This window comes from Ziziphus jujuba, chromosome 9 (assembly GCF_031755915.1).
Source record: "Ziziphus jujuba cultivar Dongzao chromosome 9, ASM3175591v1".
Classification (NCBI taxonomy): domain Eukaryota; kingdom Viridiplantae; phylum Streptophyta; class Magnoliopsida; order Rosales; family Rhamnaceae; genus Ziziphus; species Ziziphus jujuba.
Genome location: NC_083387.1, coordinates 4,637,219 through 4,652,441, shown reverse-complemented (window position 1 = coordinate 4,652,441; position 15,223 = coordinate 4,637,219). Strand labels below are relative to the sequence as shown.

General features: G+C 31.7%; 3 protein-coding genes and 1 non-coding gene across 6 annotated transcripts; 1 reads left to right on the top strand and 3 right to left on the bottom strand.

Annotated features, from left to right (window-relative positions):
* Positions 1-939: 939 nt before the first annotated feature.
* LOC107425835 (deoxyhypusine hydroxylase) lies at positions 940-3,719 on the bottom strand. 2 transcript variants are annotated; one of them, XM_048481229.2, is made up of 7 exons: positions 3,471-3,718; positions 2,775-2,908; positions 2,455-2,681; positions 2,227-2,365; positions 1,727-1,853; positions 1,411-1,529; positions 940-1,319 (listed from the first exon to the last, which is right to left on the bottom strand). In XM_048481229.2, exons 1-7 carry the CDS (start codon positions 3,613-3,615, stop codon positions 1,287-1,289), a joined length of 924 nt encoding a protein of 307 aa, XP_048337186.1. In that variant the 5' UTR covers positions 3,616-3,718; the 3' UTR covers positions 940-1,286. The 2 variants fall into 2 exon arrangements, with proteins under 2 accessions (XP_048337186.1, XP_060676395.1); XM_060820412.1 differs by lacking the exons at positions 940-1,319; positions 1,411-1,529 and adding an exon at positions 1,546-1,598 and having other exon boundaries at positions 3,471-3,719.
* A 600-nt stretch (positions 3,720-4,319) lies between these two features.
* Positions 4,320-7,831, top strand: LOC107425879 (bet1-like SNARE 1-1). Of its 2 annotated transcripts, none has more exons than XM_060811599.1 (6): positions 4,320-4,477; positions 4,675-4,757; positions 6,651-6,780; positions 7,200-7,256; positions 7,369-7,428; positions 7,575-7,831. In XM_060811599.1, exons 2-6 carry the CDS (start codon positions 4,744-4,746, stop codon positions 7,662-7,664), a joined length of 351 nt encoding a protein of 116 aa, XP_060667582.1. In that variant the 5' UTR covers positions 4,320-4,477; positions 4,675-4,743; the 3' UTR covers positions 7,665-7,831. The 2 variants fall into 2 exon arrangements, with proteins under 2 accessions (XP_060667582.1, XP_015891410.1); XM_016035924.3 differs by having other exon boundaries at positions 4,321-4,477; positions 6,633-6,780.
* Positions 7,832-7,971: 140 nt separating this feature from the next.
* Positions 7,972-8,042, bottom strand: TRNAG-GCC (transfer RNA glycine (anticodon GCC)). The gene has a single exon. It is a non-coding gene; the product is annotated as a tRNA-Gly (tRNA).
* Positions 8,043-10,189: 2,147 nt separating this feature from the next.
* On the bottom strand, positions 10,190-11,631 carry LOC107425836 (zinc finger protein 8). Its single transcript, XM_016035884.4, has one exon. It carries the CDS (start codon positions 11,305-11,307, stop codon positions 10,714-10,716), a length of 594 nt encoding a protein of 197 aa, XP_015891370.1. The 5' UTR covers positions 11,308-11,631; the 3' UTR covers positions 10,190-10,713.
* Between the last annotated feature and the right edge of the window lie 3,592 nt (positions 11,632-15,223).

Sequence of the window (15,223 nt, the reverse complement as noted above, 5' to 3'; positions counted from 1 at the left end):
AAACTTACTAATCGCCCGTGTTAATGGCAATTATGATCATATTTTTTCACTTTTGGAAAATATCATTTTAAAATCCGTAATATTTTGTATAATTTTAATGATTTATTAATTATTTTATCTATGGTTAATATAAAAAAATAAAAAATAAAAAAACTTTACCGATTATAATTAATTTTACCTAATTCAAATATTAAAAACTAATAATATAGATAGTTATGTATTTTATAACACTGACCTTAACTTTAACTACAACTTTGATATATAACTGTTAAATTAAGAATTTATTAATTCACCACGTGATTTTCAACTTGGGATCATCCACTCATGAGTGAACTTGACCACAATGGCAAAAAATAAAAAATAAAAATAAAAAATAGAATCCAAATTCCCAATCATCATTCGGATAAAATAAGAAGCCTTCTTTTTCAAATCTTGCTAGAAAAAATTTGACCAATTTTAGCATTTTTCTTTTTCTAGTTTCTACACCTGAGTGGATGGTACGTTGCTTTCAGATAATGTTTGTTAATAGTTGTGCAGTCCATACCAATGTCAACCTTTGCTCAATCTAAGTCAGAACGGTAATGAAAAATGGAAGCTAGGTGCTTTAAAACAAAACTTGCTTGAAGCTTACCAAACAAGCTTACTTAGCTTATCAAACTCCAAATGTAACAACAGCTTATGGTATGTCGGAATGTAATATTATCATTTATTCTATCAAAAAAATAAAATAAAAAATAAAAATTCCTTTCATCTTTCTTTGTTTATTAAGTGAGAACCGAGAAAACCATATATATATTTATTTATTTATTATTTAAAGATAAAACTTTTGATTCCTCTGGATAAACAGAGAATGTTTCCTAATAATGTAGCTTTTTTTTGGGTTTCAATCAAAGCAAAGCAAATCAAATGATTTTAAAAATTAATTAAAACGTCAACGCATAAGAAGTAAATCAAATTTCACTGGAGAATTCATGTACTGACTTTCACTGACAAAGATTTCAAACTCAACAAGAATGGTGCAGAGGAACGAAGAGAGCACAAACTGATTGAAGAAACAGTCTACAGGAGAAACTATGATTGTCATAATGATTATTGATGATGTTAGTATGGAAATACAATGAAGGAACCAAGATATACCAGTTCAGCACAAGATCGATGTTAGAGGAAGAAAACTATCTCGCTATCAAATTCTTGCTTGCAGAAGATTAGTCAGCTCTCTGCGTTAAAGCTCATTCGTTTCGTCTTCGTTTGAGGATTAGATTCACCATTGAGCGAGCAAAAATTGGCTATTGCACAAGAGGAGACTGCATAAAGAGGTACTGCACAAAATACATGTGTCAGTCATGTTAACACTGAATAAACCAAAATTTACAGTAAACTAATCAAATACTCCAGCTTTGAGATGCCTACCTCAAATGATTTTCCAGATCTTTCAAATTCCAGCATACTTAGAGCAACTTCACAACTCTGTGATACAATTGGCTCAGAATCCTTGGCAAATTCTTCAAGAAGTGATACACTTTGGTCGTCTAGAAGGTGCAACCAAATGCAGCAAGTTAATCAAATAACCCAAAACTCGTAACGTTGAGATTCAAATGCTAGGTAATTAGTTTCACAAAGCATTAGTAAATGAAAGATTTTGAGCTACAACTAAGATGCTAGATAACAACCGGGAGCAATAAAACAGGTGAGCTGAGAAGTTAAATTTCTACAATAATATATGTACCTGCAATGGAACCAAGAGCTTCGGCAGCTTCATGTCTAACCATTGGGTGCTCATTAACATTCTTAAGAATACTGGATAGAGCAGCTGAAGCATTTTTGTTTTGCAGTTGGCCTAGTACATAAGCAACCTAAAAATCATAGCAAACAACATTAAAGGGGAGGAAAATACCAACTCAACGAACAAATTCATGTCATATAATTACGTGAAACACCTTTTAAGATTGTAAAATTAAAAACTATCACGACCATTAACCAAAGACAGTTCTTTCATCATAATTTTACCATCTCAATAATTTAACAATTTAGTAATAAGAAAATCTACAATGATAAACTGATAGAAAACACCGAGAAACCTTAAACAAAGAGATGACAATTAAAATATAGCCTTCTAAAGCATCGATTATACCAGTTTTATATAAATCAAATGATAACGTTGCATTAATATCAAGCAAGAAAGTGTAAACTCAGACTAGAACTTGAATGGAGAATGTTTGACAAAACCTCATGCTTCAAAAGAGCACTTTTTGAAGCCAAAGAATCGATTATAGCAGCCACTGCTTCATCTCCACCACTATTTCGAAGTGCAAAAAGAGCCGCATACCGTTCATACATGCCTCTTTCTTCATCCAAAAGAGCTTCCCTTAAAAATTGATTGACATGTGTCAAAAACATAACAAAAATAAATAGTAGTAGAGGGACCAATAAACAGTAACAAACAGATAGACAGACCTTAGTTGATTTACTGAAGAACAAGAAGTAGTAGGTGCAGCTGGGTCAACCGACATAAAAGGCGACTTTTCTACTGCTGATCCATCATCAGCATCCTTCAACTGCTCAATTCGTTCCAGAGCTAATTCACATGTTTCTCGAACCTCCTGAGCTGGATCTAGGGCCAAACTATTCCTTAATATAGGAACATTACTCTCTATACCAATTGCACCAAGAGCTTCAGCAGCCTACATAAGGACAAAACCACCCACATTCAATGATGAAAATAACAAAATCAACCACATCAGAAGTGAACACAATAGAAAATAGTACGAACTAACCTCGTGACGGACAATGGGATGCAGTGAGAGATCATTAAGAACTGCTGTCAAAGCAGGGATTGCATCAACATCTTGCATCTGACCCAAAGCAAATGCAGCCTCATGCGCCAGCAAGTTTGAGGAATCCCTTGTTGCTGCAAGAGTTATTCACATATCAGTGGAGCAAAAGGACAGAATACTCAAAAAGTCAAAAAGATGGCTCAAACCTCGAAAAACTGTATATGGGTATGCTAGCTAATATAAATCAGTTCCAGAATATTCCTAATTTATCACGTTTATCGTACACAAAAACTGATGAAATTAGGACATCAAGCACAAAAAAACAATCGAGGATCAATGAGTCTCGAGTCTGCAAACATGGGTATTTGCAAACCAATTACAATACCCAGTTTCCCATTACGATTTGTAGCATAGAAGTTAATAAGAATTTGAGATATTATATCAAGGTTGGCTATTCAGTAACTGATAACACTCAAATTTACTGAGATTGAGCTTCAACTTTCCAAGTTTAAAATAGATACCGTATAGTTATCTAAAGCAAAAGCCATAGTAATATTGCATTGAAATAGAAATGCTTTCAATAACATAATAGATAGCAGATGAAAAGTAAATTCCCAAATACTAGAAAAGCAAAAGCAAAAAGCCAAAAAAAAAAAAAAAAAAAATGGAAAATAGAAAATCAGAGAAGAAAGAAACCGAGAATGAGAGCGTTGCGAGGGGCAGGGCCTTTGAGATTGCGGAGAGAGAAAAGGACTCTGAAGCGCTCTGAGATGGGCTGGTTTGGATCCAGCAATCGTTCACAAAGAAATTTCTCCATCTCCGGCGACGATTCGAAACCCATCACTTGGCTGATGTTATAACCTTAAGGTTTGCTGCTGTTTTGCTTTTATTAGCAGAATCCGATGGCTTGTTTTACAAAAAGTGATTTAAAAAAAAAATACGATGGAAAAATTAAAAAAAAAATATATATATATATATATATATATATGAGAAAAATATTTTGTGTTTGTTTTACCAAAGACTTAAAAAAATATATATTTTTTTTGCTTCATTTTCTTTTATTGTTTTTATTATTATTATTTTTTTATTATGGAAAGGCGATAGGTCCGCAACGAAAAAAAGTATTTGAAAGAGAAATTGATGTTTGGATTAAAAATTGAAAAATAAGTGGTGTAAGTATCTGGACGAAGTGAGTTAGCTCCCAATGTAGAACATATTTATTTGTCCATAAAAATACAAGTTCAAAAATAAATAATTTAAATATAAATTATTTATTTCAAAAAAACGACGGAAAATAAAAAAATAACTTATAAGGTCCACTTTTACACCGTCAGCAGCGGTAAATGAATATTGAACGGCACAGATGACATCATTATTAAGTGGGCACCACAGAAGAGAGGTTGATAATATCCACACCCTTTACTGCTGCAAAGCTTTTGAATCAATGTTTTTTTGCGTCTTGCGCGCATATCACGCCTGTTATAAACCCATCAGGGGGACCCAGATTCGTAATTTCATTAACGTGGTCGATCACTCTCTCTCTCTCTCTCCCTCTCTCTGTGTGCGTGGTCGGTAACTTCATATATATATATATATCCAAAACCAGTCACTTCCTATTTCTCTCTCTAAAATTTTCATAAATTCTGCCTATTTCCGTTTTTCAGGGGGAAAAAGGGAAAAATCTTCATCTTCCCTCCAAAGGGGTACGTGTCCTCGTTCCGATTCCTCTTTCACATTTCCAACCCGAATTTCTCATAGATCTGATTTTCTCTCCCTCCAAACACTTTTTTCATGCTCAGTTTTTTTAATTCGGTTTCCACAGTCCATTCGATCACTTGCCTTTTTCTTTCCGCAGTTTCTTCGGTTGATTTCTTGAATTTTTTTTTTTGTCTGTTTCCAGAAACTTGAAAGGTTTTTCCGGAGTTCCAACAAGTGCAGAGGAGCTTAGAATCTGTGATCCTGTTGAGACATGAATCCGAGAAGGTTTATTCAATTGCAATTCTAATATTCGGTTTCAATTTTTTTTTTTTGGCTATTAGGATTTTTTGTTATGGAACAATCTAACATGTATATCCCCTGGTTTGGATATGCTTGATACCAATTTAGATCTATGAGTAGATTAATGGCTCGAGAACATGGTTTTAATTCATGTTTGCTGAAGCATAAATGTTTTCCCATGCTAGTGTTCATTTCCTTTAAGTTAACTCGATGCGTTTTTGTCGAACGGTTTGGTGTTCTGTGTATTGAATTTGGTTTTAATTTATGCTTGCTGAAGCATAAACGTGTTGGCTTTTGGTATGTACTAAATTAGTGTTTGGTTTGAAGCTAACTCCATTCAGTTTGTCTAACGATTAGGTGTTTTGTATATTGGATTTATTTTATCTAACATTGGACTTTAATGGGTGGCCTCGGGCTACCTAATTAACATAGAGCGAGCTAGTTAATTCGCATTGTTTATAGAAACTTATATATTTAGTTTTAGTTCTGTGTCCATTCTAAATGGTATTTGATTATTATTGAACACAAAACGATTGTTCATTAATTTAATTATTATTGAACATAAAGTGGTTGTTTGTTAAATTTTGTCCTATCCTCATGTTTTTGCGGTCGGTTGGATAAGTTTAGTTTTGCTATTTTGGACACAGCTTAGTTGTACAAGCCTTAGTGTATCCACTTCGAAGTTCAATCTAAATATTAATTGATTATTGTTGAACATGAAAGGATTGTTGATCAATTCTTGTCCTACCCTCTAGTATTTCCGGGCGGTCGGTCAAGTTAGTTTTGGTATTTTGGACACACCTTAATGATATTTTAGGTTACTGCATATCGGGGATACGTGTTAGACTTGCTGTCGATGCGTACAAACAATCATCCAATGGTATATGGTGTCACTTAGTTATTCTAGATAATGTGTACATCCTCGTTCATAAACAATTAAATATACACACTGGTACATCTTTGTGCGTGGAGATTATATAGTTAACCTTGGATGGTAAACCACCTCAATGACTTTCATGAATCTCTATGTCATAGAGAGGAGTCTGCAGGAAAACGTTTATGGGTATATACACACCTAAATCTTGATATGCATTGTGTCTTCATCAGATTGGGGGCAATTTCTAGTTAATTTATAGACACATTTATACATGCCATCTTATCTGGCAATGTTTATCATTTCGTTTTACTATGTTGTTGAAAATTACATTGAAGGAGCTGTTTTGCTGACAGTCACATGACCCTAAGATTCAAAGCTGTAAATGGTGAAAAAATTTAGTTTCCTTGTTGATATAAATATTTTTATACCAAGTTACCATCCTTGTCTTTCTCCCTTGGTAGAGGAAGTAATGGAATTTGAAGCTTTTATGAGATTCACTTGACTCAAGTTGCTAAAGTGAGGTTCGTAAGAGACTTTGTTATTTTCCTCCATTGAAAGGGAACCGTCAACGATATGTTCAGAGAAAAGAGTTGGATTTTACATGTTGCATCTCTGCAATGTGATAATCAATTGCTCAAATTCTATAGTACTGCTTTACAGAGTATGCATATGTTCTTTGAACTTAACCGATCTAATTTTTTATGCTTGGGATATTTTCAATGTATATGTTGCTCATTGTAAATGTCTATTGGTTTTTCTTTAAGCAATTCTCATCCCTCGCCCTCTATGAACACAGAAATGCATGCAGCAAAACAAACACAAACACGTAAGAGAAGTTTTCAATGAAAAGTGTTCTTTGTATTCTGTTTGACCGTGAAGTACATTTTTAGAAACTTTATACAGAAATTAAAGATCTTACACTATACTTTACCTTGATGGTTGTAACTGTCCATTCTAGCAATTGAATGATATCCCTATTGCAGGGACCTCCGTGGTAACAGAGCTGCTCTTTTTGATGGCATTGAGGAGGGTGGAATCAGGGCATCATCATCTTACTCTCATGAAATTGATGAACATGATAATGAAAGAGCAATTGAAGGATTGCAAGATAGAGTCATTCTGCTGAAGAGAGTAAGGCTTATTTTATTTTATTTTGTTTTATTTTTTTCCTGTTCCAGTGAGAGGGGTTTGCGTGTTAATTATTAGGTTACAAACTCAATTAGAGCCTTGTATCCCTTTATTGTCCTTTTAGATTAGAGTAATTTTTATATTCTTCTACTGAAAAATGATTTTTTCAAAAATGAAAATTTATGTATCGAATGAGGGATTCGGTGAGGATGCTTTTCCGGATGCTAATTTAAGTATTTCACTCAAAATCGTCCGAGAATATTTGACCATAGATCAATTTATTTTATACTGAATGTTAAACTATTATTTTTTACTTAATTGCTCAAAATCCTAGACATATTTTCTTTTATCTTGTTTTGTAGTTTCTCTGTTTGTAGGCTTTAATATGTCCAAGTGTATAATGATGCATGTCTTTTCAACAGCTGTCAGGTGATATAAATGAGGAGGTGGACAATCATAATCGTATGCTGGACAGAATGGTACATCTACTGCAACCTTAAATCCCTCGTTTTTTCATTTTTTACTGCAGCCATAAACCTTATTTTTTTTCCGTTGCTTTTTATTATCATGGTCTAACGTGGAATGGTGCAGGGCAACGATATGGATTCATCGAGGGGAGTGCTGTCAGGAACCATGGATCGTTTTAAGATGGTATGCGCGTAGATTACATTTTATTTCTGTTTCCATTGTATACTTCTTCTAGCACCTTTTTTTTTTTTTTTTTTGTTTAACCCCCCGCCAACTGTTTTGCTATTTCCTCCATTTTCCTAAATGGTCATTTCTTGGGTTTATTATAGGTTTTTGAGACCAAATCAAGCCGGAGAATGTTTACACTAGTGGCATCATTCGTGGTCATTTTCCTAGTAATATACTATCTCACTAGGTAAATCAATCCGTGATGGATTGGTGCAACTACTAGGTGTATGTTGGAGCTGGAAAACTTTGGTTCTCTTTTTCAATTGTAATCAGTGTTTACCGAATGTTTGTAAGATACTGTGGCTTGTCTTGTAAAGATACTTTCAGTGTATCCAATGGGGAGTTGAATTGTGTGGAATTGGTAGTATAATTCTACGTAGCGTTGAACTTGGAAAATTTTATCACCCTTGGTATATTTACCAAAAAGAAAAACCAACTAGCCAGGGCGTCCTTTTCTTCTTGTCGGCAAAAAAAATTTAAAAAATTGGAAAAGTCGGTTGCACCAGCCGGGAATCGAACCCGGGTCTGTACCGTGGCAGGGTACTATTCTACCACTAGACCACTGGTGCTTTAAAGCAGCTTCGCAACAAAGATTTATAACAGAAAAGTATTGGAACCCACACTACTGCCACGTTTACGCAGCATGCTAAATTATATGGAAACTTCTTTTTGTCGTATAGCAGCCTTTAATTAATGAAGTGTTGGCCTGGCTTGTCTTGTCTTTTTCATTTATTGTTTTCCTTTTGAAGTATATTATCAGCTGTTTTAAATATTCGAACAGGAAAAATAAATGCATTGAGATTTGAGCGAGCATGTAGTCCATGACCAGATTGTCCTTAAGGAATAAGGAGCATCAATTAATGTAAATTCCACTGCAGGCTAAAGTCAATAGTTGAAGAACAATTCAAGGACTCACAAAGACGTTACTTTATAAGTCCACATGAATCATATAAAATATGTTTGCATATGCCGTAAAAGCTATCCTATCCACCGACTTTTCTATTTATCTTATGTGATTGGGAATTAAGCCAATATAAAACCTATGCTGTGTTGGTTTCTACATTTTCCAGTTCCGGTGATCAGCTGGATGACAGATTTTCAGAAAAATGCAACCATATATGTATTAGAACGAATTATGGGAAAGTGTTTGACAAATTATATTAATGTGAAAACGATAAATTAAGCTCCAAAAAGTTACAAGCCATTTTCTTTTTTTGATAAATTATTACAGATGTTATATAGATTATCAATAAATAGAAACGCCCCCATGATTCTAAGATCTGTCCAATTGATTTATAACATTTTTTTCAGCTATAATTTTATCGATTTTACTTTCGCATATGATTTTTTGCACCAAATAAAACTATAAACTAGCTAGCTAGGGGATGGAAAGGGAAAAAAAAATTAAGAAATGATTTTTTGAAAAATGGTTGCAGCTTGTGATTGTGAACAGCACAATTATGCAATTTCTTGTTTAAAAAAACTATTATCATCCGGTATTCAACTATGACAATCAGTTTCCAATATATAATCCACTTCAACAATTTTTTATCAAAAAAAAAATATTATTATTCGGTATTCAACTATTACAATCAATTTCTAATATATAATCTACTTTAACAGTACTTTCACTTATAAATCCATCCAAATACTTCTATAACATCATATTCAAAAACTAAGCTTTAATTTTTTTATGAATTAATAGCTAATCTTGTCAAGTAAAATTATTCAATTTGTATGCCACTTACATCCAAGGATTATTTGAAAAATGGTTGAAGCTTGTAATTGTAAATAACACAATTATGCAATTTCCTATCAGAAAAAAGATTACCATTCAGTATTTAACTATCAAAATCAATCTCTATTGTATATATAATCCACTTCCGCAATACTTTCACTCATAAATCCATCTAAGTTACTTTTGATGATTAACATTTTCCGTAATATTATATCCAAAAATTATTCTTTACTTTTTCTATGAATTACTAATAGAAGCAGGAACTACAAACCTCAATTTATTTGACCAATTGTTTATAAATTACTCAAAGTCAATGAAACAATATTTTAGCAACCACAATATCGCTGAATGACCAATTAATTTGTAACTAACGGAGCTTAATGTTCTATTGGAAGGTATAGAAATATAAATGGTTTTCCTTCTATATCTAGATGAAAAGATTAATTGGTATAGAGACGCAGGTGATACATGTAATATATATATTATACTCATATGCAATATTCTAGTTATCTTTATTCTTTACTCAGCAAATTAAAGAATAAAAAACTAATGCTTCATTATCATGTTCATGACCATGCACATCAAGAACCATTGTTTAGATATATAAAGAATTAATGTCTAAATATTTAGTTCGTGTTGAAGAAACTGATGTGCTTTTCTAGTTCACAGGTGATGATGATAATGAACATTACTGAATTAATTAGTTAATTAAGCTTCCTTGTATGGCTAGACACTTTTCACTTTTCTGCGTTTGCCCATACCTTAACAATTAAGAAACTTAACCATTAGTTTAGAATAACATAGGGGGCAAATTAATGCAAGATGCAATCCCTAAAGTTAAAAGGTTATAAGCTAAAATCAAGATCTACTACTAATTTCAATTTTTGTGTGAAAATTATGTGACATTCTATTGAACAAATAAAAAGCAACGAAAATGTTCTCCCTTGAAAAAACAAAGATTTACCCTATATAGCTCGATTTATTTAGTTTTAGCCTCAGGAAAAAGGAAAATGAAAAGAGAATATGGAAGAGCTACAGTTGACATACATATGAAATCAGAAATATCTTTTAGAAACCCTAAAACAAGATATCAAAATAAGCAGACAGGATCAGATCAAATGGAGGCAGACAAAGTACCTACCTTAAAAATATATAAAACATGGACGATTTTCAACTAATTACTCCATAAAAGCCTTGCCTTCTTCGCTGCTGCTTCTATTTCTTCAAATCTTTAGGAGAATTGCTCATGAAAATCGGCTTCAAAAGCGCACACCACACATTCTAATTAATATACAGACGAGAGGGATATCGTTAATAACTTCTCTCTCTCTCTCTGGAACCTTATAATTTTCCACAAAGGAAATTTTAACATCTAGGAATTAAAATGTAAAGAATATTTATAAACTGTACAAAAACAGTTCAAATATTACTTCACGCAAGCTCTTATAGTACATTCAAAAAAATAATAATAATAATAACAATAACAATAACAATAATAATTACTATGGATCATGGCCAAGTCGAAGCTCCAAATCTAATTCCAAGTCTATGCTGCATCCACCATTTATTTTCTCTGTATTGTGATCATCTTCTCCTCGAGATGTCCGGATTCCTCTCCAATAATCCTCTCTTGACAGATCCGGAAGCAGCGAATTTCGAGGACAAAAGTCATGGCCAGGTACTAGTACTGCAGGTGGGGGTCTCAAACCCCAGGTGGAAGCAGGAATATATGTTTGATAATTCACATGAATACCACTTGAAGAAGAATAATAATCATGTGGTGGATAGCCTTGGATTGAACGGTAGGGTGAGATATTTGCATAATTATGGTGATGACGATGATGATGATCATCTGCTGATTGATGAGTTGAAACCGCAGCAGGTGTATAAGGCCTGGTCTTGGCTCTATCTTTCCTATGAATATTCATGTGTCCTCCCAAGGCTTGTGCTGTAGTAAACCCTCGCTTGCAAAACACACACTCGTAGGACCGGCCAGACCCGGTATGCTCATGATTTTCTTCGTTTTGTTCTGATCGATCGGTATCTTCGCTTGAGCTTTTTGATGAATCCTCTTCATGGTGGTAATTGGATTCCATGTTGAACAATATTATAAGGAGTAGTATACTTGAAGAATATGAACAAGTACTATAGGTGAAAAGTGAAAACTATGAGCTTTCGAAGTACTTGTTGAAAACTATGGAATAAGGATTATTAGGGTGTTTGGAGAAGGAGAAAATTTAATATATAGAGAGAGGATGAGGATTGAAGAGTTGGGTGTGTGAGAGAGAAGAGACAAATAAAAAACATAGAGATTGTGGGTTTTTTTTGGGTTTTGAGCGAAGAAGGTGTTGTGAAGGAGATAAATTTAGAAGTTTTCTAAGAGAGCTATTCTTTTATTGCCGGCTTGCTTGTGTGGATCTATCTCTAATTAGCAGACACACATCCATTTTTTATCTATTTTCTTTCCCTCATTTGTCTCCCAACTCAGCCCTTGTTGCTTTCCTTTAGCTTTTCTTAAAAGTGTGGTTTTTGGCTTCGTCATCTCTCTCTAAAATTATTAATACATGTATAATTAAACATACATCTACATCTAAATTTACTTATTTAAATTTATATATAATTTTTATCTATTGATTTTGATCATTTATCGGATAGGATATGATGGACACTTAACCGCATTTAAGTATTAAATGGACATCTATTAAAGCTTAAATGTGATTAGGAATTCAGCATATCCTAGCCCATGATACCCAGTAAAATATTTGTGCATGCTAAAGAATAATATAATTTAATATAAAACATTTGCGTCAATGAAAATTACTCTAGTGTAGAGCATTGTTTGAAAAATACATGAATTTCTATGTCCACACTATATTAAATTAATTAATAAACTTCTAACTAATGAATAATGATACACTTTTAGAGCCAAAAAAAAAAAATGATATTCCTTTAAGATCTACAAAAGCAATAAAATACATCACATATAATCAAAACTAATAATCCATATATTATATATAGCATAGCTATTTCAACTTTATATTCACGATCTTCGTAATTTAATTAACTTATTTAATTATGATGTTTTATCATTGTCCAGATTTTCAACAAATTAAGAGCGTTGTAATATTGAACTACCAAGACTGAGTAAGTACGGTACAAAAATATATATAAAAATTAAATTAAGATGAGAACAAAAATAGTATTCCATGCATAATCATGAAAAATATAAGGTGTGTGTAAAAAGTTTGGTAGTGGAAATAGTGAGGAAAGGTGCAGGAACCTTCCTGCATGATATACAATTAGCAAAATAACTGTGCATATCATTTAGCTTGTACTTGCCCGAGACTAGAACCTTTTTGACACTCATCTCATCTTTATGTCATTATGATCAATATCATTTCAAAATATATATTTATATAGCATACATCAAAATCTTATGCTTTCCCATACCAAAAATTAATAAAATTTGAGTTAATGAGTTTAAATACTATCAAATTTTAAAGTTTTGTAATTTATATTTTTAACTTTTCAACTCAATGATTTAGATTTTTTATTTCTCAATTTGTTTCAATTTAAACATTAATTGACTTTTGAAAAAATGATAATATGATGTAGGTTACCTGAACAATTCCAAACTCTATCAAATATTAATTTTGAAACTAGTTTTATAATTTTGCACTAAATTATTTTTTAGTTTGAAATTTAATATAGTTTAATAATAATTATATAAAACAGTTATTAAACGACCTATAAGTCAAAAGTGAAAAAAAAAAAATTCTCAAATTATAACAAATTGAAAACTCGAGTTCAAATTGCTAATCAAAAAATTAAAAATATAAATTATAAAACTTTAAAAGTTAAGAATATCAAAATATAATTAACTTTAAAAATTATAAATCTATTAATGTCTAAGCCAATATTAACTTTGCATCTTCCATCTCTTATTTATGATAAGAAAAATAGTAAAGTTTGAGTAACCAGCTCTAAAGAATTCATGGCTCTTTCCGTATATAACTATTAAAGCTTAAAATAGCTACATATATAAAATCAAGGGATTCGAATATATATATACATATATATAAGATATCTTCGGACATATAATATATATATATATATATATTTAGCTCTCTGCAATGTTTATTCATATATGTATATTTGCAGGCCAAATATTTTAATAAATATATATAGTATTTTAATAAATTAATTAGGTGGTTGATATAATCTGTGGCAACAGGCAACGCAAGTGTCGTTTTCTTAACATGTGAGAATTTTACATGGGAATTAGGGGGCCGCACTCAGACACTACATATGAATATATAACTGGTTATTAATTCTTTTGTAAAGCAACAAATTATTTTTTCTTTTCTTTTCTTCATTAAAAAAAATATATATCTTGCCATTAGACTAATAACTTTTTATTGAGACTGTTTTGAAAAAAAAATAAAATTGGTCTTTAAAAGAACAAGCCTAAGTAAATTATACATAAAACTAAACATAGAGGACAGGACTTTCCATACCAAAATGTATAAATCTTCATTAATTAAATAATTATCGATCTCATCTTCTTCCCTGACCAAAACTCTTTATTGGTAGAAGAAATAAAAAACTACGTATTAAAAATATGTCCACCAATTAAGAACATTCCCATCTACTAAAACATGTTGTTCTTAGCCCCCAAAATATAAAACAAAAACATCATATTCGTTTCCACGATTGTGCATCAATAAGAAATCTAACTATACTGTAACCATATTGAAAATGAACAAATAAATAGCAACAAAAATGTTCTCCCTTCGAAAACAGAAATTAGCAATATATAGTATCATTGGCTCTTCCTTTTCTGATGGAGACAAAAAGGCACAAAGTGGTTTGAAAGAACGAGTAGAGACACAATCCATTTCATTAACAGTTCAAACATATATATATATATATATTATATTTCGTTATCATTGAATTTTGTCCTCTGATGGTTAATCAATTTATTTCTAATTTCAAATTGTACTTAAAAAAATTTTAAAAAAAGAGATTAAGGTATAATTAGAAGAAGGTTAATTTTGACCAAGTATGCAAGAAACTATACTTGTATGGAAGAGATATATAGTGGGTGATGATTTGATACATAGACATGGACGACAACAACGTGAGTACGCTGCTGCAACTACTTCAATTCTTTACCAAATCATTCTGTCTCCTTTTGTTTTCATCGCCATTTTCTGATTCATATATTTGTACCAAACTCCTTGTTTTCTTTGTTACTTAAAATTTTTGTTTAATCGAAAGTGGCTTTTTGACTAGCTAGAATTGCTAAACGATTTCTCTAGCATTTTTTTGGCTGAAAATATGAGTTATATTATTTGCTAGTCAGAATAAATTATAATATTTTCTATGATTTAGAATATGTCAGAAATTATATTTGTCCTTTTTATAAAAAAAAAAAATTATTCTTTTATGCAACCAAACAGAAAGGAAAGGGAAAATAATAAATAAATAAAAGAGGCAGATTCATAATTGATGGTTAATTAGTCACAAAATTTTGAACCAAAGTCAGCAGACGGCCAGCCGGTTTGACCATTGAAGCCCTGAAAATATATATATTGATTAGGAAAATCTAGATTCTATTTCCTATTACTATCACTTATAATTTAAGCTGTGTTTTTTTGAACTTTGATGAAATGGCATTTTTCTTGCCATTCTTAGGTCTACCCAATACTTTGAATTTTGTCAAATCTAAAACATGGAATATCTCCAAACTAGATGAAAAATAAATTGGCATGAAGGTCCCACATCTATCATCATCATAATTTTGTTTTCCTAAAAAATGGAAAAAAAATATATATCTATATTTATATTAGACTATCTGATTCTCCCTCTTTCTCATTTTATAGATATGTGTGCAATTGACATTGAGAGAGTTTTTTTTTTTTTTTTTTCATTAATTAATTAATTAATTTATTTTTTTAAGCAGAGAGGAGGTTTGACTTTCCCCAACTACCCCTCAATCTTTTATCCATA

Excerpts from the sequence above, each read along its gene's own strand:
- LOC107425879 (XM_016035924.3), top strand. Across the intron at positions 7,257-7,368 it reads ATCGTATGCTGGACAGAATG|GGCAACGATATGGATTCATC; the intron begins GTACATCTACTG and ends GGAATGGTGCAG. Across the intron at positions 7,429-7,574 it reads CCATGGATCGTTTTAAGATG|GTTTTTGAGACCAAATCAAG; the intron begins GTATGCGCGTAG and ends GGTTTATTATAG.
- LOC107425836 (XM_016035884.4), bottom strand. The coding sequence starts at position 11,307 with ATGGAATCCAATTACCACCATGAAGAGGATTCATCAAAAAGCTCAAGC.
- LOC107425835 (XM_048481229.2), bottom strand. The coding sequence starts at position 3,615 with ATGGGTTTCGAATCGTCGCCGGAGATGGAGAAATTTCTTTGTGAACGA. Across the intron at positions 2,366-2,454 it reads TCTTCAGTAAATCAACTAAG|GGAAGCTCTTTTGGATGAAG; the intron begins GTCTGTCTATCT and ends TCAATTTTTAAG. Across the intron at positions 1,320-1,410 it reads GATCTGGAAAATCATTTGAG|TACCTCTTTATGCAGTCTCC; the intron begins GTAGGCATCTCA and ends TATTTTGTGCAG.